This window comes from Zeus faber (assembly GCF_960531495.2).
Source record: "Zeus faber genome assembly, chromosome: 6".
In the NCBI taxonomy this organism is placed as follows: Eukaryota; Metazoa; Chordata; class Actinopteri; order Zeiformes; family Zeidae; genus Zeus; species Zeus faber.
Window position 1 is genome coordinate 4,594,810 of NC_137201.1, and position 25,913 is coordinate 4,620,722.

Here is a 25,913-nt window from a genome sequence, read left to right on the forward strand (position 1 = left end):
AACAAAGTGTATATGTAAAAAAAAAAAAAAACCAAAACTGAAAAAAAGGGAAAATGACGTTAACAACTTCTTTCGACCCCAGCACAAGGCACCCAATTGACGCTTATACCCTTCTAGCAAAATGAAGAACATTTAAAAAACAAAATAATAATAAAGCTAAAATAAAAATGATGATTATTATTGATCATTTATTTGCGCATTTCAAGCAACTCAAGGACACTTGACACTTGATTATTATTATTATTATTATTATTATTATTATTATTATTATTATTATTATTATTATTATTATTATTATTATTATAACCCAATTTACGATTTCCCTTTTTGTATAGTTTGACCACTGGAGTTTTCTTAGTCAGGCACATTTACATACAGCAGGAATGCGTTGTGGTCTGGTGCGTTTCTCCACAGACAATTAGCATTACAAAAATAAAAGCTTAAGAGTCTGAAGAAAACACAGGGAATAAACCTAGTAATAAAATACAATAAAATGTGAATGAGTCTGAGGCTGTTCTAGTCACGTCGCCTTAAAAGGACAAGGTGAGAGAGTATATTTTTTTGCGAAAGCGTGCATGATGCTTTATATTATGTATTTTCCTGTTTATAAGGGGAAGGAGGATTATAACAACTTTACAAGTGCGCACAGCTGCGCCCTGCTTACATTGGGGAGTTTCGGAGGTTTCGGTGAATAAACTCAACTTTTCTTGCGGTTGGTTCATTTTCCCCCTCCTCGCAGACGATGATTCATTGGGAAATAAACGAAATCTAACATGAAAGTACTCAACATGTAGGAAAGAGCAAGTATAGGCCAAATGTGTGTGTGACACTTGTGATTCTCGACGTGGTGTCCGGGGCCCCCCTGGGGTCCTTGAAGAATTTCCAGGGGGTCCCCCCAAAACAAGACTGATAGTTCAACTTTAAATACAATTAATTTGCAAGACGTTAGCACCGTTAGAGTATTTACGACGATTATTGTTTTGGTCGCAGTTCCGCTGTTATCTTCTATATGGGTTTTTGGACTAAATCGTATCTAATTTGAGTCCCAGAGACCGAATCTTATCAAGCAGGGTCAAACTGAGGATCCTTGGTATGAAAAATGTTAGAAATCCCTTCTGATGTAGACTGTTGTGACATATTCCATGGCAACTACTTTTTGTTTGACTTTGTTGGCTGGAGGTCGGTTAAACCAGCCTGCCCTTTAGGCCTTGAAACCATCAATAACCAAATTAGGCTTCAGGATTTTAGTTGTCCAAAACTACAATAACAACAACCCTACATATACACCTCAATACCGCGTATTGTTTAATTTGTAATTATTTGAAACGTTTATAAATCAATTGCAGTTATGGAACCAAGCATGCAATCCCAAATTCCCTCATGATAGGACTATTGTCCTAAATAATCGGCGTTACGTGGATGGATTAAAAGTGTGTTACATCTCTATCTACAGCGAATGTGATTTATATAGATTTTGTAATTGCCTGCTCTGAATTTAATAGTCGCGTGTGATTTGTAATGGTACTTCAGTTGAATAGACAGAGAGAGAGAGAGAGAGACTGTGTGTGTGTGTGTGTGTGTGTGTCTGGCTGAACTGATCTGTACACACACACACACACACACACACACACACACATACATACACACAGTGGTACCTGGACTTACGACTGCATCTACTTACAGCTAATCCAAGATACCAGTAGCGATAGTCCCGAAAATTTGTATCGACCTGCGACGGACTGCTCCAAGATACGACCGTGGAAATCTGCAGTTGGCGTGTCGGCGGCCGGTCAGCAACCAGTCAGCAGCCAGTCAGCAGCCAGTCAGTAGCCAGTCAGTGGCCAGTCAGTGGCCAGTCAGCAGTCAGTGGCCAGTCAGCAGCCAGTCAGTGGCCAGTCAGCAGTTAGTCAGCAGTCAGTCAGTAGCCAGTCAGTGGCCAGTCAGCAGTCAGTCAGCGGTCAGTCAGCAGCCAGGCAGCAGCCAGTCAGTGGCCAGTCAGCAGTCAGTCAGCAGCCAGTCAGTAGCCAGTCAGTAGCCAGTCAGTGGCCAGTCAGCGGTCTGTCAGCAGCCAGTCAGTGGCCAGTCAGCAGTCAGTCAGCAGCCAGTGGCCAGTCAGCAGTCAGTCAGCGGGCGACCTCCTTCATGTGTGCACGTAGTTCATGGCTTGTCGATATTTTTTGATATTGACTGTGTTTGTGCTGTGTATTTTGTTTATTTTCACCCTTCATGATTTCATAATTTATATGGGAAAAATTGCTTCGACATACGACTGTTCTTATAGAACCAATTACAGTCGTAAGTCGAGGTGCCACTGTGTATATATTTTTTCCTATAGCTGCGCGGATATTACACTTTAAAACACAACCAACCATGTGCAGAGTTTCAAAGCCACGCCATGCTTTATGATAACGACCAATAAATAATGTCTTTGGTGTTTGGGGACATCTTCTGGACATATACAACTTTGTTTTATTGTTGTTGTTTTTTTTACATTTTATTAAACCATTGCTGTTCCCCAGCAACATATGGCACGAAAACTTTACAAACTTCTAGTAGAAAAACATGGATGTATTAAGTGCAACATATGTTTTTATTCAGTGCCGAGATACATAGAAAAACCAAACTTTTGTCACAAAAATAACTATGAAACGTAAACGCTGAACAGAGAACCAGAAATAAACACATTATCAATGTCCCATCTGGCCGTGGGGCCCACCGGTCCTGCTTGAGACGCCAATGGGGCCCAGTGTGTCCGTCTGCTGGGGGACAGCGAGGTACTTCACAGCCCAGTGCAGCAGATCCTCGGCCACCGTGAACCTGCTCAGGTCCTGTAGGTTTTGGCCGGACACTCGGTAGGTGTACGAGAAGCGGCTTCCGTCCCTGTGAACGGCGGGGGGGCTGGCTTTGGGCCGCGGGGCTTCGCCACGCTCGGAGCCGGGTTTCGCCTGGGTTTCAAAGAGCCAGGATGGAGGGCTGGGGTCCAACCGGTCGTCTTCTCCCCCCTCTTTGCGGGCTCTCTTCTGCTTCCCGGGGACAGTCGTGGCATCGCCACCCTCGCTTCTGTTCATCTTCACCTTCCCAGTCGTGCTCTGAATGTGCGGGACTTTCTCCCCAGCACCACAGGGGATCGTGTCGGTGCCGGCGGGGTCCGCCGGGCTCACCGAGGCTGAAGAGGGGGAAGTGGAAGTGGGCTGGGGTTTCTGGTACGGGGGGAAGAAGCTTTGTTCTTTTTTGCTTCTCCCCGGGGTAGGGGTGACCCCCAGCCTCACCGGGGCCCTTTGCGTACTGGTCACCGCGCCGGCCTGGCATCCGGCTTGGAATTTGACGGTGGGGTCGAGCCGCTCTCGAGGTGCCGCGACCCGGGACTTCGGGGACAGTTCGGGGGACGAGGAGGTGCTAAACTCCGCGCCGGGCGAGGGGAAGGTATTCCAGGGGTCCGTGGAATAGTCTTCGTCCATCATCCGCGCGACAACATTCGCGGCCTCGTACGGGAAGGTGGGCGGAGGACACTCGTGGGTGGACGTACCGGGCCCCCTCCGTGTGGCCCTACGCAGGGAGGCAGGTGACGAGTCATCGGATTGGGGAACCAGTGCATTTGGCGTTTTGCTTCGACCTCCGACATGTCGGGGTTCAGACCCCCGGGTCACTTCGCCCGGGATGACCAGATGAGCGGCCGGGACGTCGAAAGGCTCCGCTCCCCTGTATCGGACCCTGAAGACATCCCACCCCGTGCTGGTGTGCTTGCGGATGGGAGAGTCGCCGGAGGACGTCGAGGATAGCGGGGACACCGGCATCCTCCCCTCGGTAAGCCGTCTGCGAACATCCTCCAGTAACTCGGCCAGGCAGTCGCGCTGCCATTCTCCGAGAATTCCCGACAGGTTGAAGCCGTGCCGGCTCAGCTGATTGTACTGGTCTGGAGTCAGCTGACTGCATTGGTCCAGATTCCTTAAATGCCGCTGGGCTCCCCACGTTTGCCGTATCTTCAACTTAACAGAGTCCAGGGTGGTGTAGCAAGGGACGCTGTCCTTTCCTCCGGTCGACATGGAGACCAGGTCGCTCACCGACAAGAAGAACCGGCACCGGGTCTCCTCGGGGGACATGTGGAACTGGAGGCTGTAGGTGCGGAGGCACACAATGGCTTGCATAAGGCTGGTGTAAGACTCCCGTTCCTCTTTTTTACAGAGATGATCCCAGGCGGACCCGGTCAGCAGAGCGGGCATCTGAACTTCTCCGTCGGAGAGAAAGAGCAGCTCCGGGTGCCGCCGCGGAGCTCCCTGCGCCTGGGAACGCGACATCTCTCCTACCCCGATGACCCGGGCTCTCAGCCTCTCCGAGCGGGGCTGGGTCTCCGTGCCGTAGGCCAGGATCATGTTCTCCACCCATGGCTTGGACCCGATTCGAGTCATGACGGTCGGCCGACCAGCGGACTTCAAATTACCGACGGCGGCGGCTGTGGCGGAACAACCCGCTCAACGACGCCGCGGGACGGTCTTCCGGCGGTAAATAAGGCGGACACTGAGCACGCAGCGGTTCACGCCCCAAGCGTTACACGTTGGCTGCGCAGTGCGTCACTGCGCAGGGTCAAGTCCTTTCATATGTCAACAAACTGAGGAGGCAGCCGATTGGCCGCGGCGGTTTTCGTGGTGCGTTCAAATTCCTCGAATTTTTAGACAGTTTTAGAGTTTTGGTACATACAGACCACTAAAAACAAGTCCAGATAAGAAAACGTTATAGTTGTCAACCCTGAGCTGGTTTATAATAAGAAGCCTATATTGCATTTAAATACCATTTCTGAAACTTTTATTCTATTTGTGAAAACAGGGAAAAGATGGATCTTACTGTATGCTTTTCCACGCTGCCCACATAACACCAAGTATATTTGAAAGACTACTGTACTTATAGTTGTCAGACCTGGACTAGATAATTATATCTCTCTATTGCATTTCAAACACCATTTCTGATTTGTGAAACGACACACACACACACACAAACGAATTTATATATTTTAAAGATATTTCCAGTAGTTCACTGTGTCGCAGAGTTGCGACGTCAAAGGGCGTGTCTCGAACGCCGACTGTGTCGCATGGCTCTAACGTCACGCCTTCTTCGAGGCAACTAAACTAGCGTCGGCGTCGTTGTTGTTGTTGTTGTTTTGTCGTATATCAGACAATAGACCAAACGATATAAAAAAAATCGATCTTTAAAAAAAAAAAATAGTAATTCAGTCATAGTTGTTCAGAAAGAAAGTGGGGGGCAGCACCCGTCCCAAATTTCTTCCGCAAGTGCGGGTGCGCCTTCACGTCTGCCTACTGAATTCTCTCCCGACGTGATTTATGTAGACCTACGACTTCACCCATATACAAGCACTTTATCGAAGCACTTTGTTTTAAGCAATTGAGGTAAGTCGATGCACGTTCTCCCCACCAAATGTGAAGTACAGTGACAGTAGATTGATTCTTGACATGCAGATCGGGGCATACAGAGTGAAGTTAGCAGCCGATTAGCAGCGTCTGTTTTCATGCTGCGTTCGAATTCCGCAGCCTGTTAGACGCGCACGCCACTTAAAACCAGGTTCAGATCAAAAAGAAGATGAGCTGGAAGCTCAAACCCTTTATGTGAATAAATTATGGACAGGCGGGGTTAGCCTACAGGACAAGAGCTAGAACTGACTTCTGGAAATTAAAATATTTAGGAAGTGTTGAAATGTGATATAGCCTTCTTATTATAATCTAGTCCTAGTTTGACAACTAAGTACTGTACAGTAGTTTTTGATCTGGACCTGGTTTTAAGTGGTCTGTGTGTGCTACAAAAAGGCCAGAAATTCAGAGGGATTTCAACGCACCATGAAATAAGACGTTGCAAAACGGCTGCTAACTTCAGCCTCGTGGCTTTTCTGTGTTTCTTCTGTACTGGTCTAGACATGCCCGATTCCCCCGGATCAAGCGTTTCGGATCCACAGCACTCCCAGAAACTTCTCCGGGTCCTGCGTTCCTTTTGGCAGGAGGAGTGTTTCCACGATGCTCTGCTGGTGGTGGACGGAGAAGAGCTTCCAGTTCAGAAGAACATCCTGGCTGCTGCCAGCCCATATATCAGGTAATACAGGGACATACAGTCACTCAAAACCTTATTATGAACACCTGTATACCTACTTATTCATGCAACTATCTAATCAGCCAATTGTGTGGGAGCAGTGTAATGCATAAAATCATGCAGATTATGGTCAGCAGCTTCACTTAATAAACCCTCGGAATGGGGAGATAATGCAATTTCTGTTTTTGACCGTGGTTTAATTGTTGGTGCCAGATGGGTTGGTTTAAGTTTTTCTGTAGCTGCTGATCTCCTGGTATTTTCACGTCGGGTCTTGTTTCTGTCAGCCAAGAAGAGAAAGCTGCAGTGGGCACAGGCTCACTAAAACTGGACAGTTGAAGACTGGAAAAATGTAGCCTGGTCTGATTAATCTTGATTGCTGCTCAGGCACACAGATGGTAGGGTCATTTGGAGGCAGCAGCATGAATTCATGGACCCAACCTGCCTTGTGTGAACAGTCCAGGCTGGTGACGACGGTGATATAATGGTGTGGAGTTTTTTTCTTTCTTGACACACTTTGCAGCCGTTAATACCAATCAGTAATTGCTTGAATGCCACAGCCTATTTAAATATTGTTTCTGAACAAGTGCATCCCTTCATGGCCACAATTTACCCATCTTCTAATGGCTACTTCCAGCATGATAATGCACCATGTCACAAAGCAAAAGTCTTCTCAAACTGGTTTTATGAACATGACAGTGAGTTCAATGTTCTTCAGTGGCCTTCCCAGTCTCTGGATCCGAATCCAATAGAACGCCTTTGGGATGTGATAGAATGGGAGATCCGCAGAATGAATGTGCAGCTTACAAATCTGCAGGAATTGCGTGATGTAATCTTGTCAACATTGCTCCTAGACGTTTCCACTTCACAATAACAGAATATACGGTTCACCAGGGCAGGTCTAGCAGGGCACAATTTGACATCCTGATTTTTTTGGAAAGGTGGCATCCTGACTGACATTTAGAGCTTATTGTGCATAATCCCCGGGCGCAATGACATTTCACTGCATATATGTATCAAGGTAAGTATGTGACAAATAAACCTCTTGAACGTCTAGAATCTTGAATCATGATTGTGCCACGTTGAAAGTTACTGAGCTCTTAAGTACGACCCATCTTACTGTTCATCTAAATGTTCGTCTCAGGAGATTCCATGCCTGTACGCTTGATTTTATGCACCTGTTAGTAATGGGTGTAGCTGAAATAGCCAAACCCATTAAGAAGGGGTGTCCACATACTTTTGGCTATGTTGTGTATCATACATGTACTTGGTCTCTTGAGCTCTTTCTACTTGTCCTTGACTATTCCATGTGCAACTATTTGATTTAGGACCAAGCTGACCTACAACCCTCCAAAGGACGATGGCTCGATGTACAGAATCGAACTCCAAGGCGTCTCCATGCCCACTATGAAACACATTCTGGACTATATTTTAAGTGGTGAAGTGAGTATGGAGCACTGCCAATTTGACGGTAATGATCGCTGGCAGAGAGGTTTTTTTGCAGGGCTCATAGTTCTTAGTGCTTGGATTTGGTCCTCAAAAATGTAAAAGTCGCCATTATGCATCTGCTCGTCCGCCATATTGGAGCGGTCAAGATTTTCTTTTAAACAAATACAATGTGTATTGAGAGATGCATGAAATTTAGTTTGTTACAAACGTGAGAATGTGAGACCGATTGGAATTAAATTCAGTTACTGTGGCGGATCTAATCATGTTTTTTCCATTCACTACCATGTTCAAAGGCTGAAGGTATCATGCAGGCCTCATATTGCACTTTAATTTAACAATTGATTATTGGATATTTTATATATTTTAAGATTTGAAGAAGATTTTTTTAACATTGCACATCTTGAATGTTATTTTCATTTAAGACCATGGGCAAAAGTTCCCTGCTTTAAGTGTTTAACAGAATAAATGGAAAGCAAAGATATATTTGTATATATATTTGTCTCCCCTTTTTTATTTTGATGATCCGAAAAATGATCCGATCCGTGGCAATGGTCAATTTAATCAAGCATGGTTGGAAATAGACACTGAGATTAATAATATTAATAACAGACAGTTGGACTAAGGTTATATTTTAATTAATAGAGATCACATTGAAAATTAATTCACATTGAAATATTTGTTTTGTGTGACGTTCTTCAGAACAGGAAAAGATAGTGCTTGACAAAGTATTTGAAAGTCCTTGAATTAAATTTTGTAATGCCAGAATGAACCCTGTTTTTAGTTTTTTCCCCACAGTGGCTTGTTTCCATGCCCTGCTCATTCCATCATCATTTCCTAATGCATATCTTGCGCCTCAGATCACCCTGAGTGAGGACATGGTCCAGGACGTGGTGCAGGTGTCGGACCTGCTCCTGCTGACCGACCTCAAGTCCCTCTGCTCCCAATTCCTGGAGAGCTGCATTGCAGCGGAGAACTGCCTCGGCATCCGCCTCTTCTCGCTGCACTACTGCCTGGACCACGTCCACTACGTGGCCACTGAGTTCCTGCAGACACACTTCCGCGATGTGGCGCTCACCGAGGAGTTCCGCGAGCTGCCGCCGGACCGGCTGCGTGAGGTCCTGGCCATGGAGAAGCTGAACGTGGGCAACGAGCGCCATGTGCTGGAGGCCGTGGTGCGCTGGCTGTCGCACGACCCCGAGGACCGCAGGGTGGGTGGCGCTCGGCTTTGGTTATTCCGGAATGAGAGGAGATGAGGTAAAATGAAACAACACTCCGAGTCTCTGGAGGGAAATTCAGGCGTTACAACGGTGAAAACAGTGCAGTCGAGAAAGGGATACAAATTTAAATGAGATAAAAAATAAAACATACCTCCACACCTATCTACATAATGTCAACATGGAGTAATGCTATGCTCACAGGTAGCGCGACGATAACTAGTAACGAGTGAGACCAATATGCATAAAGCTGTATTCGCATGAAACATGGGAGACGGCAAACCGGAAGTCATGTTAGTGGACGAGAGCATGATGGCAGGGCCGGCAGAGAACACCGGAGGCGATACACGGCGTTTGCTGTCAAAGTTAAAATATTTTTTGCCGTCCTCTGTGACGGAATTACAGCCCAATCTTACGTACAGTAGCTACCTTACAGACTACCTTACCTTGCAGACTTACATGTCTGCTGCGGCTGAGTTTTGCGCTTCAGTGACGGACCCGGTAGATGCCGTTTTCTCTGGAATATTGCACTTAAATGGCATCAATAAAAACCATGGAATTGTATTAAAAAAAAACAAAAAAAAAAACGATTTATTAATTGCATGGAGGCTGCTTGGTACTTGTAGCAAGGAAGCACATGGTGGATTTGGACATGGTGGTCTCGCGTGGCACGTTTGGTCCAGTGATAAAGATGCAGCTCCAGGTTATTACTTGTAAAATAATCAAATTAAAAATAAATAATATAATTAAATATGAATAATAATTAATAATAATAATAATAGAAGGGCTTCTATTGCCAGTTGAACCCAGGTGATAAGCCATTGATCACTCAGTGAGCAGATCATTGATCACCAGGAAACATATCTATAGATGCTCTCTCTCTCTTAAAGCCGCATAACAATATCCATAATGCAAAACAATCCATTGTTAAACCTGCTTGGAGATGCTTTATAGCCGGCTTGTGTAAAAGTAACCAACAATGGATGACAATCCGTTTTGGAGGGAATTTAACATTAATTTAAGTTGGCAATAAAATATTAACAGTAAGCTGCATTTTTATAGCTACATGCATTACTAAAATTCCTATATATATTATAACAGACACAAAATAATTCAGTTTAATATATTTTATTGCAGTCTTTGTACATCACCATAGCAAAATATCATCACGCTTGTTTCCTTTTGCTGTCGTACCTCCCCCTGGCTCCTCCCGTTCTGTTCAGAAAGTGCTGTTCCCGTCTACCGTGTTCCATAGGACTGCGGCATAAGTGTCAGTTAGTCAAAGTACAACTTACAGCATAGCAGCGTTATAAGGGTCAGTACCATTTTTTTTGTGTCTGAAACAATTATCATTAAAATAAACTAGACTACATATGAAGACAAGTTAAGTTCATTCATTTTGGAAGCTTTATGGTTTGAAAGTCTGAAAATGTCAGGCGGTACGACCGTGTTTTTAGATGGTGAAACGGATGGTGGTGGTGGTAGATGGTGAAAGTATCAACAGATGATAAAGCAGTCCATTTTATTTAAGTCTTTTTTGACCAGCACCCCCAAAAACAGTCAATTTGCCACTCTTATCATGTTATTATGGTCATCTTTTTTTATGCCTCCCCTAGGTGCACCTGAGGGAAGTGATGTCGGCCGTGTGGCTGCAGGGCTTGGATGCCAGTTACCTAAGAGAACAGGTAGATTAATGAAGTATTGGAAACCGCAACTGGGCTTCCAGTTTCCTGTTTTGTGTTTTTTTTTGGTTTTCAGGCAGTCGTCTAACCCGGGTTCTTGTGGTTCTTCCACTCCCACCAGGCCATGGCCGAGCCCCTGATGAGGGAGGTGGTCAGAGAGCACTGCCAGCCCCAGCAGGGCGAGGCTCAGCCCCAAGGCGAGGCCCTCCTGGCAGCCTTCAAGCCGCGGGGATACTCAGAGTGCATCGTGGTTGTGGGCGGTGAGGATCGGAGGTCAGTTAGGTTGTATTTCTTTTTTGTTGTTGTTTCTTAAGATGGCACATTCTTTAGCATTGAATGTGAGAATAAAGAGTTGCGACCAAAAACAGAGGGAGCTGACTCTGAACCAGTTGAGTGACCTCTCAATGGAGGTTGTTTCCTTAACAGATTGATTAATCATGGTCAACAGGCTTTGGCAAGCTGTTTTAACATTTAATCCATAGGACGAACTAGTCATTTTTTTAAAGTTACCACCACAGGTAGTCCTCACTTAACGACACTTAATAATTTATGTAGGATGGGGGGGGGGGGTGGTTTTCATTAGTTAATTGAAAATGATACAATTTGTTCATATCTTAATTTATTTTCGTGATTTGTTTTCATAATTTTATTTTTTTCATTAGTTCTGCACCTTTCCTCCCACGTTAGCCTGTGTGAATAGCCTATAAAAGCCACCAATAAATGTGACTACTCGGCCCTTACAATAAACAACATTAGTTTCTATATGATACTAATATTAATATTTATTAATATTATAATAATAATATATACTAATATTTATATATATTATTTTGGGGAGAACGGGGGGGAGGGGTGAGGCAAAAAAAGTTTGTATGTACACTGTTCATCCAGTAACCGCTCAACCACCATAATCTGGCTTCATACAAACCCCCCACGCTTGGGCTCATTCCGATCATTTATTTTTTATCAGGAAGGGAGTGGCATTCAAAATACCAAAGACAGTTAGTTTTATTCAAGCCTGCACGTCCTTGGCCCTCATCAGCGTCAGAACTCCGACTCACGGAGGGCTTGACGGCGACATGTTTGCCGTTTCCTCCCCTGTACAGGAACGGGAAGCCGAGCGCCACAACGCGCTGCATGTGTCCTCTCTATGACGCCAACAGGCAGGCCTGGATCGAGCTGCAGCCCATGGGCGTGGCCCGTGCCGGACACAAAGTTGTAGCCGCTGGTCAGTATTGGCAGGAAACCAGGGACAAATTTTATTGAGGAGAGAGAAAAAAAAGCAAGAGATTCACAAAGTCTAAAGTAATAATGTAGAGCTACATTGAGCGTCTTACATTATTTACTTGTGCTTTGTGTTTTATCGAATATACAGTATATTGTCAGTGCTTCGTGTGAGAGAGGAAATTCATGCCAGTGTGCGTCACTTTAATGACCACGCAAGCGGCGACGGTAGAATTTTGTTTCAGTGCAGTGCGGCAGGCGAGCTTGAGTTACATCAGAGTTGGGTCGGAGGCATACTTAAAAAGATATAAGAACAAAAGATGTTAGAGCCACTGGAGAACACCAGTGTCCCAGAACACTGTTGTCAGAATACTGAATAAGAACTGTTTACTTCTTTATATGTCATTGCACGCCGCTGGGGGGCGCAGAGTGATTCCATGAATCGTAATCGGAAGACTGGCCCCTGCCATGACACAAGGGCGTTTGGACCAAACGCTGACAAGGGGAGCTCTCAGAGCCAGAACAAGACAAAGTTCACCTCTTGGGGCTTGCCCCAAAAAACCACGACAGGCCTCAAATAACTGCGTCATGTTCTGAACACGTCTTTTTGGTCGAAAGTTCTTCTTCTTTCTACATATGCCTCCGCCTTAAGACAGACATTGGCATCATTGACGCTTGCATCAGTAACGGGGGCTTTGGAAGTTTTGAGATGGACGATTTTTGGATATGGATGGCTGACTCGCTCAATATACTTTTCTTCAAGGCTGCAATGGCGCCGTCTCAGAGGCGGAACGAGTGAGAGGAGAGCAGTTGTACTGTACAGTGAGTGGGCGTGGCAGCGTGGACAATCGTTTGCCACTTTTCCCCTCCACATTCTGTTTGAAAAAGATTTGCAATTTTGAACCTTTGGCGCTAAAATCAATTCTTTGACCGAAGACAATGCCTGTGCAAGCCACGCTTTTCAGCAGGGTATGCCATTGCCCAAAAAAAAGTAATAATATGGAGGTGACCTTTTTAAATGGGAAGAGAGACACATAATGCCATCAGCTGGGCGAGGTGGTGAAAGGGGCCAGAGGTTATGTGGTCGCCCGCCCTAGCGACCAATGAATGACTGATCGACCAATGAAAAGGGCAGATTCAGTGCACAAATCGGCAACTGTCCTGTTCACTGTTTTTGCAGAACATGACGGTTTAAACCTTTGTTTTCATGAGGATAGGAGCCGACCATCTGGGGGAGAACGGGGGCTGAGTCACATTCCCTCGTAACTTCCTGTTTCCCGTACCTTCAGAGGGCTATCTGTTCGCCCTAGGCGGCAGGGATGAGCACAAGAACGTCCTGGACAGCGGGGAGAGATATGACCCGGACTCCAACACCTGGAGCCCCATTCCCCCGATGATCCAGGTGCACAAACACCCTCATTACCATAAGATGATAAGATAACACTTTATTAATCCCAAATTCAGCATTCAAAATGTTTTTTATCAGTTTCCAGAGATGTATGAGTTTGAAATGAACATTTACATTGTTTTACACCGATCAGCCACAATATTCAAACCACTGACAGGTGAAGTGAATAACATTGCTCATCTCGTTCCAATGGCACCTGTCAAGGGGTGGGATATATCAGGCAGCAAATGAACACTCAGTACTTGAAGTTGTGTTGGAAGCAGGCAAAATTATCACGTGAGCGTCAGAACTGGACCATGGAGCAATGGAAGAAGGTGGCCTGGTCTGATGAATCACAATTTCTTTTACGTCATGTGGATGGCGGAGGTTAGGTTCCGACCCGATAGAGCATCTGTGTGATGTGCCGGAACAACGAGCCCGATCCCACAACTTACAGGACTTAGAGGATCTGCTGCTAATGTCTTGGTGCCAGATACCACAGGACACCTTCAGAGGTTTTGTGGAGTCCATGCCTTGACGGGTCAGAGTTGTTTTAGTGGAACAAGGTGGAACTACACTATATTAGTGATTATTAGTGGTGGTTTTAATGTTGTGTCTTCTTCATTTTCATTGGGCTGCTCCCGTTGGGGGTCGCCACAGCGGATCATCTGTGTCCAATACCTTCTGTTCTGCGCATCTTCCTCCCTTACACCAACCGCTTGCGGTGTATATCTTCTGCATAGTCGTGTGTTTGTCAGTTTGTGTTTGTTCGTTAGATTAAAAAATTTGTACAGGTAGATTAGTACAACTTATTTTTTTTTAATCTTAACTATGAGGAAACCTCTCAGAATTTACATTTTCCCTCTCAGTTGTATGCTTACTTGCTGGAGATGTGTATATATCCAGCAAGTATAATTAAGAATAATATATTTTAAATTTATATATAAAATATATTTATATTGTATCTTTAAAAGTGTGTGTGTGTGTGTGTGTGTGTGTGTGTGTGTGTGTGTGTGTGTGTGTGTGTGTGTGTGTGTGTGTGTGTGTGTGTGTGTGTGTGTGTGTGTGTGTGTGTGTGTGTATTTTTTTACTTCTTCTTCAACTTCAAGAGAATATTTGTTACATATATATGCAGTGAATAATTTCATATAAGGATTGTTATTTTAGACATTTTTTATTAACTGTTTCAAGTTTAAAATTGTCTAAAGTCCTGATGGTGACAAGCCTCATAATGTGTGAAAACCATTTAAATTCCTCATGGGGTTTACACCACATAAATTAGTTCCACCATTCCTACATTTTCCACAGCAACGGTTGGCTCTGTAATGTTGTAATGTCAAGATGGGCACCACCAGATGTCACCATTGCGACATATAGGAGACAAGTTGGTGATCTTTTAAAACGGACCATTAAATGTGTCTGCCTGTTGAAGCTTGACTCAAACTCTTGGCCTTTTTTTCAAAAGTTCAAAAACCCAGACAGAAACTCCAGGTCGCATCAAGGTGGAAAGGCTAAAGGGATTCTCTTTGTCAGTTGGTTTGATTAATTCAACATTCTGTGGTTTTACGCTGCATTCTCATTGGTTCAAACCCCACTGGGAACCTATGCTACACACCTTACCTTAAGTTGATTCTCGCAGACGGGGTTTAATGTAAATTAGGTGTCAAATTATTTAGCTCACCTCACTTAAGTGAATCCGCAGTTTAAACATCCCTTTCAGAGGTATTGCTTAATTTGAGATTAATTAGTTCCAGACTAGAAAGTCCTAGACTAGGGTGATAAAGGACTAGTCAGCTTCTTCTGTCTGGTCTTGCTTGTATTAGTCCAGTAAATCTATTTTTTATATTGTCATGGATGACCTGGAGGCCCACATCCATTAATCTAAAGATACACCTGCATCTGGCCAGGCTTAATAAAAACCTTCACTGAGATCAGCTCTAATCTTCCTTCTGGAAGTTTCTTTTTTTAACCTAAATAGTCTATTTTAAACCGTGACTGAGAACGGCCATTTAAGTTAAAGTGTGATTTTAGTCTAAGATTATACCTAATCTGTGTCCACGATACCGCCGCCCTCATGTTCAGGTAAACAGGATTGAAACACAGTAAAGCACATTCACAACACTCAATGCTTGTACACAAGCAACACCAGCATTCCCATTCTCTTGAGTTATCGAATCTATGTTCACTTCTGATATCCACTTCGGTCAAAGAATGAGAAATGAATGATGAAAGCCCTGCGCAAAAAGGAGAACCCTCAAAGGTGGGCCGTGTGGAAGATGACATACTGTATCGCTGCGTCTGTAGGCGCGGCAGAACTTTGGCGTGGCGGAGCTGGATGGGATGATCTACATTCTGGGAGGGGAGAGCAAGGAGGCGGAGCTGCTCACCGTGGAGCTGTTCGACCCCCACCTCAAGACCTGGAAAATGCAGACCAGCATGACCATGGTTCGCAAGGTAGACACGGCGGCACACACACACACACACACACACACACACACACACACACACACACACACACACACACGAACACACACCTGAGAATCCGGGAACAGCGAGCCTAATGGAACAAAGCAGAGAGAGGATGAAGACCGATTTTTGAACACGCACAGGAGGGCACACTTGCATCACCACCAAGCGCCACCCGATTCCCATCCCTGCAATTTGACACGGATCGGATATTAATAATTATTCAGAATGTTAAAAAATAACAATAACCTTTATTTGTATAGCACCTTTCATACAAGACATTCAACTTAAAGTGTTTTGCATTAATAGAAGGCCATCAAATAGCATGAATAAAAGCAAAGCAAACAAGTAAAAGTGTGAATAAAAATATAATAAATATTGTATTATACTCATTCCAGATTTGAGTCATCGATTCACACTTTGAAGGATCACAATTTTTTATGGGATTAATGTACTCTATGTTTAAGTAAATGTATATGTAAATTTTAAAAAACATTATTTCAGCAGGTACATTAACATATACTAGGAATTTGTCACGGTGAGGTTTGACGACAGGCATTTGGCATTAAAAAAGCTTAAGAAGAAAGAAGAAGAAACAGTCTTTATTCATCATGCAACACACCACACTATAACACATGCTTGCACACACACACACACATGCACATGCTTTGATGGTGGCCGGTGAAATGGATCCTCTGCTTTTGACCCATCCTGGCTTGTTCTTCCTCCGGGGGCACAGCCAGGAGCAGTGGGCAGCGTACGTGGACGCGCCCGGGGACCAGGTGATAAGTGTCCATCGCTGGTCAGACGATGATGGGTGCATGTTTTTGGTGGGGGTCCTTACTGACGTGAGGTGGAGGAAACCCCATGTGAGCACGGGGAGAACATGCAAACTCCACACAGAAAGGCTCCTATTTGGGAGATAACCCGCCGGAGCACGGTGCCAACAGCGCCCCAGGTGGGAATCGAACCCAGGACCTTCTTGCTGTGAGGCAGCAGTGCAATGCACTGCGCCACCGTGCCACCATAGCCTTAAAAGCTTAAGTCTCAAAAAGAACGAGAAAACATAAAATATATATATAATAATCTAATAAAGTTAAATAAGGAGTAAACTAAAGAAAAAAAAAAGGGGGGGGGGGGCAATTATATACAAAAGCCCGAAAATACGAAACAGAAATAGTCAGAAATATAGAAAAATACAAAATGCAATACTAGGCACAGGATAAATTATTGTGAGATATAGTGATATTGTTGGTGTAGTTTCTATGGCTTCCTTTTACGGTTGTAATTTGTTGCTAATTGTCCAATGTTGCTAATTGCGCCTTTAAATTCCAATACAATTCAGATCTTAAACATGCAACCTGAAGTTAAATGCTCAGGTTTGGCTGTTTCCCACCAAAACGAGTGACCGCCCTTCCACCTCATAGTCAGTGAGTCATGACAGTGGTGTAAAACTGTAATGTTTAACACTGCTTCATAATATTGGAAGAACTAATACTATAAAATGAATACTGCTATTGACAGAGGTGGTGTAAAATGCTGCCACAGATATCAAAAGCCCAAAATCTGAAAGCCCCGTCTTTTCAGGGATATTGATCAAGAAAAGCATCTTTCCGTGTTTTTTTTAGTGTTGGTGTTAGTGTTGCTACAACAACCTCACATTATGTTGCTGAGAGCACACGTGTGTCATCTCAGAAGAACGAGTTAGTAAACACCCACGCACAGCTTCCATAATGTAAACATAATGGACAAAAGAAAAAAAAAAACATTATTAAGCAGTGTAAATGTAATTAGTCTCAGACAAACACGAACTGGTGAGAATCATGGACTTTTAATGTCGGGATTTACTTTTTTTGCTTATGAATACAAAGTCCCCCATGCCAAAGAATATAGTCTACTACAGTTATATTGTTTTGTTCTCTGAAATATTCTTTTGAATATTCTGAAGCCTTTAAATTTGACAGCGAAACCTCCCCGTTTAGATCGGCTGCTACGCCACCATGAACAAAAAGATCTATGCCCTGGCCGGCGGCTCCAACGGAAAACTGTATGACTCCGTGGAATGCTTCGACCCGAAAACACAGCAGTGGACCGGCCTCTGTCCTCTGAAAGAAAGACGGTAAGACACCAACAAGCAAACACACACCCACGGAACAAATGTTTTTGGAAAGGATCAGAGCATAAACACAAATAGGGAATCTGACACGATCATTAAGGGCGCTCTGCAAGTTCCCCCTAGGTACGCACCGGGTGCTAGCGATGCCATTGAAAGTACACAACAAAGTCTAAAAATGCAGAATAAGGTGCTCTGGTTGTGACTGTGAGAGCTCGCCGTGTGTGCGATGACATTTATTTATTATTATTATTTTTATTTTTCACAAAATAAATAGAAACTAGCTCTTGTGTTGCAAGGTCAAAATTGCAAGGCTGCACTAATTAATCAAATTCATCAGTTCCAACCAGCACACCGACATGTTTCACACTGAAAGTGGGAACGATTAGTAGTGATGTCAGGTTTGACTGTTTTGAGATTCGGTTCTCGACGAGTCACGCCGTAAAAAGAGTCGTTTGATTTTCTGACTCTTCGTTGCTTTTGGTTCACCGTGAGCGAGGGAGGGCTTCCGGCAAACGATGAACCAGAGTCAGAAGAGTCGGTTTGGCTCGGAGTTGTAAATGGAATTGCCACAGGAATCTGTTCACTCTTTCAAAACGATTTATTGTGGTGGAATGCAAAATGTAAATCAGTCACATTTAAGACAAATGGGAGCTTAACTCGATTAAGGTAATCGGGGTAAGGTGTTTACATGACAGTTGCAATGTTCGAGAGTATGGCATGTAAACGACACTGCACGGTCAAATAGTTAGAGTCCTAATCACTAACTATGAGTAGGCCATAATATTAACTCACAGTTCTAGGGGTTTGTGACGTTTCTAGTCAACAGGTAATGGTGTGCGGTGGGATTATTTCCTTGTAAACAGGGCAGTAGATAAAGATTCACGACAAAGCAGTTTTTCACATATGAAGCTGCGGTTATTTAGCGACGCAAAAGTGGAGTTGAGCTTTGCTGTGTTAGCTGCGGCTCAAAACACTAATAGCTGACTGTGCAGCGGGGTCGTCTGGAGTGATTCAGAAACGGGGTGAACATGTGTTTGAAATGTCCAACATGTTCTGCGACATGACATCTGGGATTATGTATTTGACCGCTGCACATTTTTCTCATCATTTATCATTGATCGTCACATCTGCTTTTGTCTTGCACCAAAGTAAGTGCTTTAATATGATTGGACAATAATCAGGATGTCAACAAGCTGCTGCTGTTAGTTCATCCTGCCTAATCACACTGATCCAGGTCATTTGTTTTTATAGGGCAGGATTCAGGAAGTAGAGTTTACCGGAACAAATCAAACTTGGTATTCGAATATTTTGTATTTGCTATACCTTGAAACAAGAAGTGAAGTGCGGCATTCAGCATCACTCTCTGGGGCTTTTTGGCTTCCCTTAAGTCATTGCCGTTGAAACACAGCTGTGTTGCAGAGGCTGATGAGCTAGTCATATCATATTGTGTGTCCGTTGGTCAGAGCTGAATCCACATCCTGTGCAGCAGGTTTCTGCACAGTCTTTAAAGTGCTTAAAAAAATAGAGTTTTACTTTGTAGAGTAAAAGTACTGAAATTCCCGGAAAGTCCGCTTCTCACTGGCGGAAGTGCTTTTTTAGAAATAGATGACTCTTGTCAGCTGTCGTCACTGCAGGAATTGATCCCCAAACAGTAAAAAGCCTCCTTTAGTGTTCTTTTGGTCTCAAAAGGAACGTGGCATATATCTAGGGCGACTCACTGAATATCAATCGGTTATCAAGGTTCAGTCAGAGTCCCCTGGCCCCCCTGCGTTGTCACCTGAAGTTACTGCTCGCTAACAGCTCGCTAACAGCCATTTTGGACTTGGACGTAAAGGTTTGCAGCTGTGGCGTGCGGTGTGGGCGAGGAGCTGTACGTCTTTGGTGGCGTAAGGAGCCAGGAGCACGACGACCCAGAGCAAAGACACATGACCACCTGCAAGTCTGAATTCTACCACGATGAGCTGAGGAGGTCAGTGTTATTGTTTGTGTCCTATTTTACATTTCTTTAAAGATTAAAATATCATAGGGTATCGTCAGACAACCTGTGCCTTTAATTCCCCTGTCAGAATGAGGTCACTAGAGCGTTTACTTGTGCTATTCCATTTATTACTGTTGACAAAGCCCGGTCCGTCCATCAGCTCTGTCCATCCCTCTTGACGCCGTCTATTTCCTGTGGAAGTAGTAAGTGGGCACATTCTGTAGGAAGCAGAAGCCCTGAAGAGTATGAAGCAAAATAAAAGGCTAAAACTACAACACACATTGGGGGGGGAAGGGAGCACAGGAAAAGCACATTGGCCTCTGAGTTGGTATGTTTTGGTCTGTTTTGATCAGGTTAGGATAGACTAGTATGCCATCTGGTGGTGGGACGATGTAAATATTTACCTTCAGTAGACAGTCAACCACTCGATCGCAAAATGAAATCCCTTGTTGTGATCCCTTCTCATCAATCATTGTCATTGTTTCCACAACATTTCCAGAATTAATGGAAATGGAAAAATGGCCTCATTCTTGTTTTCGTTGTCATTTTTATTATTATTATTTTTTCTCCAAAGAGCACCTATTGTGAAAAACTCACTTTCCAGTGCTTGTGCACATACATTTGGATCTCTGGGGAGCCTACTAACACACAAACAGTGAAATAAGACAACAGTTTTTGTGGGGTCCCTATCTCAGAAAACATGTGATTCAACAAGCCGGACCACGTAGCATTGTCGAAGCAAAAAGCTAAGCACAACTGCTCTGTTGTTGGCTGCACAGACCAGCAAAAATCTTTTAAAAGAAAGAGCAATCAATACCAACTATCTGTGACAAAACTGCAGATGGGGGAAATGTAAGTATTAAAAAAATAATTGTGCTGTGTGTTTCTTTTGCCATTTTGAGGCATACCTGTCAACCCTCCTGTTTTTCCTGGGATTCTCCCGTATTTTACCCTTCTCTCCCGCTGTCCTCTCATTTCAATATTTCCCGTAAACATCCTGCATTTTTAACCCTTCTCAAAATGTAAAAAAGGTTGGCGGTACACCACGCGATCAGAACGATCTTCGCTCCACTGCATGATCTGCTGTGTGTTTCTCCAACAAACAGTGTGTAAAAACAGTGTGTTTTTATTGTGGAAGTAATAATTTCCTATGCTTCTTATTTGAATTAAACAAAAAAAATTCCTGTGCGTAACAGGTTGATATAAAGAGGCCCGCCCAAGCCACAGCCAGTTCCGGAGTGGTGCGTGGGGAGCAGAAGCTCATTTGCATTTAAAGCGACTCACACACAGAAGGAGCCGGTCGAGAGCAGGAGGGGTATAGAGGCATGTTAGAATGGCTAGAATGCATAATCTGAGAGGTATTTTAAGCAAAAACCTACAAAGGCATATTTTGGGGACTTCACCTGTATTAACTTGTTGGAAAGAAGTATAATATTGGACCTTTAACATCTATCTTTGCTGTATGTGCATCTAGATGGATGCACCTGGACGACCAGAGCCTGTGTATAGAGACCAGCTCGTCATTCGTGTATGGAGCGGTGCCCATAGGAGCCAACATCTACGTGGTGGGAGACCTTGACAACGGTACGTAAATACACACATACACTCAAGCCTAGCTCAAGAGAGAGCGGCGTGGTATTACCGCAAAGGGAGACTGACACGGTCATGGGTTTCTTTTAAGCAAGGCGGGCTCAGTAGAAATTAAATCCAACCTCAGCTAAATACAGGGAAAAGTCATCTGAAGAGATATATATAAAAAAATAAAGATGGCTTCTAAACCCGGGGACTAAGGAGACTGAGGAGGAGGAGTGTTGCACAATGGATTTTAATGTCTGTACTTGTACTGAATCTCGTAATGTCTGTACTTGTACTGCGTTTCTGTGAATGTCTGTCACTGCCTTGTAATCATCCACGTAATTTTAGGCGGTGGATATACAAGATGACTTTCCCTTCAGTCGCATCGTTACCTTGAGTCACTCCTTTAAACAAAACAAAAAGAACGGGCTGGTATGCGGGAGTGACTTGTGCTCACTCACCTGTTATGAGCCGTGCATTTTCCAGTTTCCTGCGATCCTAGATTTTTCCCAGTGAAGCAACCTACTGTACTGTACCGGGGGGGTTTACATGTTGTTGAAATTACCGGCGGTGATCTAAGTCAACACAACAGTTATTTCACTTTTTTCTTTTTTTTTTTTTTCCGTGTGTGTGTGTGTGTGTGTGTGTGTGTGTGTGTGTGTGTGTGTGTGTGTGTGTGTGTGTGTGTGTGTGTGTGTGTGTGTGTGTGTGTGTGTGTGTGTGTGTGTGTGTGTGTGTGTGTGGTGACGTTAATGGCAACAACATCCAGCATGTGTTTGTGCCAACTGTGTGGCGTCATAGAAAAACCAGCATATACAAAACAATGTCAAAATCTCAGGAAAAAAATACTTGAATGGAACTCAATCGTCTGTCTACGGGGTTAAGGTAACCTGATAGATAAGCTCTACTCTATCTTTACCTCTACTGCTACTCTATCACTCTCTACTGTAACTCTACACCTACTCTCCCTCTACAGTGCCTCTACTCTACTCCTCTCTGCTTGGCCCACTCGGTCTACTCTACTTCTCTCTATTTTACCTCTACTCGACTCTACCTCTCTTCCTCCCTCTACTCTACTCCCTCTACCTCTACTCTCTGTACCTCTACTAAACTCTACATCTCTCCTCTCCCTCTACAGTATCTCTTCTCCACCCCCTCTTACATCTCTCTACTCTTCCTCTACTCTCTACTGTTCCTCTACAGTACCTCGACTCTGCACTACCCCTCTCTACTCTACTTCACCTCTACCTCTACACTACTGGACCACTCTCTACTCTACATCAACTCTGCTCTACTCTACTTCTACTTTACTGTACTTTATCTCTACTCTACTCATTCTTCTACTGTACCTCTAGACTCATCTCCCTCGGTCTACTCTATCGCTTCCTCTACACGACTCTTACCACTCTCTAATCTCCCTCTGCAGTACCTCTACTCGACCCCTAATAACTCTACTCTACCTCTACTAACTCTACTCTACCCCTACTCTACCCTGTAGGGAACTGGTGAGGGAACTGTTGTCAGTATGTTGTGTAATTCCAGGTGAAATAGCAGGCCCAATAACTTTGACTTTTTGAGGAATTGCAATTGAAAGAATTGTTTACTACAGCTAACCACTGCTCATAGATCGGTTAAAATTAAAAAGGAGCTTTGTATTTTGTTTTTTTACACAGGCACAAACTTTGACTACATCCGCGAGTTCCGGCGCAGCACCGGAACGTGGCACCGCACCAAGCCGCTCCTGTTCAATGACCTCTACAAGACCACTTGCGCCGGCCTGCGCTTTGCCAACTGTCGCCTCTTCCGCCTGCAGCTCCAACAGGGAATGTTCGGGGTCCGGGGCTCCTCCCGCACCTAGGGGCACAGCCAGCCACCCACCCGCAACCTCACTCGCGTTATGTAACTCAACAAAGTTTGCACAGTTTGCAGATGCTTGCTGCCCATAGTTCTAGTTGCGTGGGATTATTAAGGGACCGCGAAAAAGGAACTTCACCGTCAAGACGTTAAGGGATTGTTTTGATCGTTAACTTGTTTTAATGCATTGGAGGTATTGTGCATTTGGTGTCCTTGTTTTATCGATGTGGGGATTGTTTTTTGTTTTTTTTTGTTTGTTTTAATATATATCATCTGTTTCTTCAGAAACAGAGGGGTTTAGTCTTAAAGCTGTTCTGGTTCCAGTAACCACATGGCTTAACATTGTTTACATTTTCTTCCGGAGTCTGGTGTTTTTTCCGGTTTTTATTTATATACTCAGTGTTGGGGGTGTTTGTTAGTGTTTGGGACACCCTGCAGTGTTTGTGCGGCATCCCCAAGGAGCGACCGCTAAAAGGGGACGCGAAACGCAAATCTACAACTTGGATTCTATGCATACAAATCATAGTCTATGCAAGTTTGAGGGTGGCCATGTTTACTCTGTGATAATTGGTTGCCCAATATTATTCTTGCCCCCCCCACTACTCTACTCTTTATTTTCAAAGAAATCCCCCCTGCGTGGCAGGATAGGTTCAGAAATATATTTTTGTGGCAGGGGCAACACTCTTGAAGGGGCTGGATGCGTTGAGCTGTCTCTCCGACCTTTTGACCTGGCTTTTCCAGTCAGTACAGACAGGTTTGGCGTTTATTGACCCCCGTTTGTTTAAGTTCAAGTTCAAGTTCAAGAGTTGTGTGTGAGTTATAGCTTGGGTGACTGACGATCACCTCTATCACCCAAAATCGTGGAAACACACACAAAAAAAGCCACAACATTAAAACCACTGACAGGTGAAGTGAATAACATTGATGATCTTGCTCCAGTGGCACCTGTCAAGGGGTGGGATATATGAGGCAGCAAGTGAACAGTCAGTTCTTGAAGTTTATGTGTTGGAAGCAGGAAAAATGGGCAAGCATAACAATCTGAGCTACCTTGACAAGGGTCAAATTGGGATGGCTAGACGACTGGGTGAGAGCATCTCCAAAACGTCAGGTCCTGTGGGTTGTTCCTGGTATGCAGTGGTTAGTACCTTCCAAGAGTAGTCCAAGGAAGGACAACCGGTGAACTGGCAAGAGTGTCATGGGTGCAGAAGGCTCATTGATGCTCATGGGAGCGAAGGATAGGCCCATGAGCGGTCCTAATGGGCACGTGAACGTCAGAACTAGACCATGGAGCAATGCAAGAAGGTGGCCTGGGTCTTATTACGTTTTCTTTCTTCTGCATCATGTGGATGGATGGGGTTAGGGTCCGATCGAGCATCTGTGGGATGTGCTGGAACAACAAGCCTGATTCATGGGGGCCCCACCTCACAATTTACAGGACTTAAAGGATCTGCTGCTAACGTCTTGGTGCCAGATACCACAGAACACCTTCAGAGGTCTTGTGGAGTCCATGGCTCAACTGGTCGGGGCTGTTTTAGTGGCACGATGGGGACCTACACAATATTAGGCAGGTGGTTTTAATGGTGTGTGTGTGTGTGTGTGTGTGTGTGTGTGTGTGTGTGTGTGTGTGTGGGGAGAGAGAGAGAGCAAGCGCGCTTCATATTGTCACATGGTCACTTCACATTCCCCACAGTGCCTTCACTGTTTTACAGTAAACACTGCAGTTTCCCGTGCCACTTCCCAGTCACTGCTCTCGCATTAAAGCACAGCGCCATCAACCATCACGTGGAGTGGCTGGTGAAACTGAAAGTACGTAAGCCACACTTGAGAGCCAAAGTTTGTCGTCGTGAGAGTTTGTACTTTTGTGATCTGGGATTTATTTTTAAAGTCGCTGGTGTGGTCCACACCTTGTCATTCTGTATGGTGAAGGCAAATAAAGAGCAGAACTGTGTGGTCATTTGTCTCAGTCATTAGTCTTTTTTTTCCTCTTTTTCACATGGCCTCTGATGGTAGTTTTCCCTGCCAATACATGTTTTGGCTAGTCTGGCTTTTAGTAATTGATCTTCATATATCAATAACTAAAAGCTGTGTGTGTAATACAGTGCAAGCCAAATGTTTAGACACACCTACCCGTTCAAGGGTTTTTCTTTATTTGTACTGTTTTCTACATTGTAGAATAATAGTGACATCAAAGCTATGAAATAACACATGGAATTATGTAGTAACCACTAAAAATGTTCAACATATCAAAATTGATTTTGGATTCTTCAAAGTAGCCACCCTTTGCCTTGAGAGCTTTGCACATTCTTGGCATTCTTTCAAGCAGCTTCATGAGGGAGTAACCTGGAATGCTTCTCAACGGTCTTGAAGGAGTTCCCACACATGCCGAGCACTTGTTGGCAGCTTTTCCTTCGCTCTGCGGTCCAACTCATCCCTAACAATCTCCTTGGTCAAATAGCCCTTACGTGGCATGGGGGTGTTTTTTTTGTGTCATTGTCCTGTTGTAGAAATAAATGATGGTCCCCTGAAGCAAAAACCAGATGTGATGGTGTTTTGCTGCAGAATACTGTGGTAGGTAGTCATGCTGGTTAAGTCTGCTTTGAATTCTAAAGAAATGGCTGACCGTGTCACCAGCAAAGCACCATCATTAATTCTCCATGCCCCACGATGGGAACCACACATGCAAAGATCATCCCTTCACCTCTCTGCGTCTCACAAAGATGCAACGGTTGGAACCAAAAATGTCAAATTTGGACTCATCAGACCAAAGGACAGGTTTCCACCGGTTTGATGTCCATTGCTGGTGTTTCTTGGCCCAAGCATGTCTCTTCTTATTTTTGGTCCCCTCCAGTAGCGGTTCCTTTGCAGCAATTTGACCATGAAG

The 25,913-nt window shown here is 44.3% G+C and overlaps 2 protein-coding genes across 2 annotated transcripts; one reads left to right on the top strand and one right to left on the bottom strand.

Moving 5' to 3' along the window:
- Window positions 1-2,624: 2,624 nt before the first annotated feature.
- acd (ACD shelterin complex subunit and telomerase recruitment factor) lies at window positions 2,625-4,406 on the bottom strand (the record flags this gene model as incomplete). Its single annotated transcript, XM_080002347.1, has 1 exon — window positions 2,625-4,406. One exon carries the CDS (start codon window positions 4,404-4,406, stop codon window positions 2,688-2,690), a length of 1,719 nt encoding a protein of 572 aa, XP_079858473.1. The 3' UTR covers window positions 2,625-2,687.
- A 764-nt stretch (window positions 4,407-5,170) lies between these two features.
- Window positions 5,171-24,986, top strand: gan (gigaxonin). Its single transcript, XM_080003010.1, has 13 exons — window positions 5,171-5,399; window positions 5,919-6,093; window positions 7,416-7,530; window positions 8,394-8,744; window positions 10,367-10,435; window positions 10,554-10,705; window positions 11,539-11,660; window positions 12,946-13,058; window positions 15,348-15,497; window positions 17,492-17,628; window positions 19,460-19,594; window positions 21,078-21,187; window positions 22,852-24,986. Exons 2-13 carry the CDS (start codon window positions 5,921-5,923, stop codon window positions 23,034-23,036), a joined length of 1,812 nt encoding a protein of 603 aa, XP_079859136.1. The 5' UTR covers window positions 5,171-5,399; window positions 5,919-5,920; the 3' UTR covers window positions 23,037-24,986.
- The last annotated feature ends 927 nt before the right edge of the window (window positions 24,987-25,913 follow it).

Excerpts from the sequence above, each read along its gene's own strand:
- gan (XM_080003010.1), top strand. The coding sequence starts at position 5,921 with ATGCCCGATTCCCCCGGATCAAGCGTTTCGGATCCACAGCACTCCCAG. Across the intron at positions 8,745-10,366 it reads ACGACCCCGAGGACCGCAGG|GTGCACCTGAGGGAAGTGAT; the intron begins GTGGGTGGCGCT and ends TGCCTCCCCTAG. Across the intron at positions 13,059-15,347 it reads CCATTCCCCCGATGATCCAG|GCGCGGCAGAACTTTGGCGT; the intron begins GTGCACAAACAC and ends CTGCGTCTGTAG.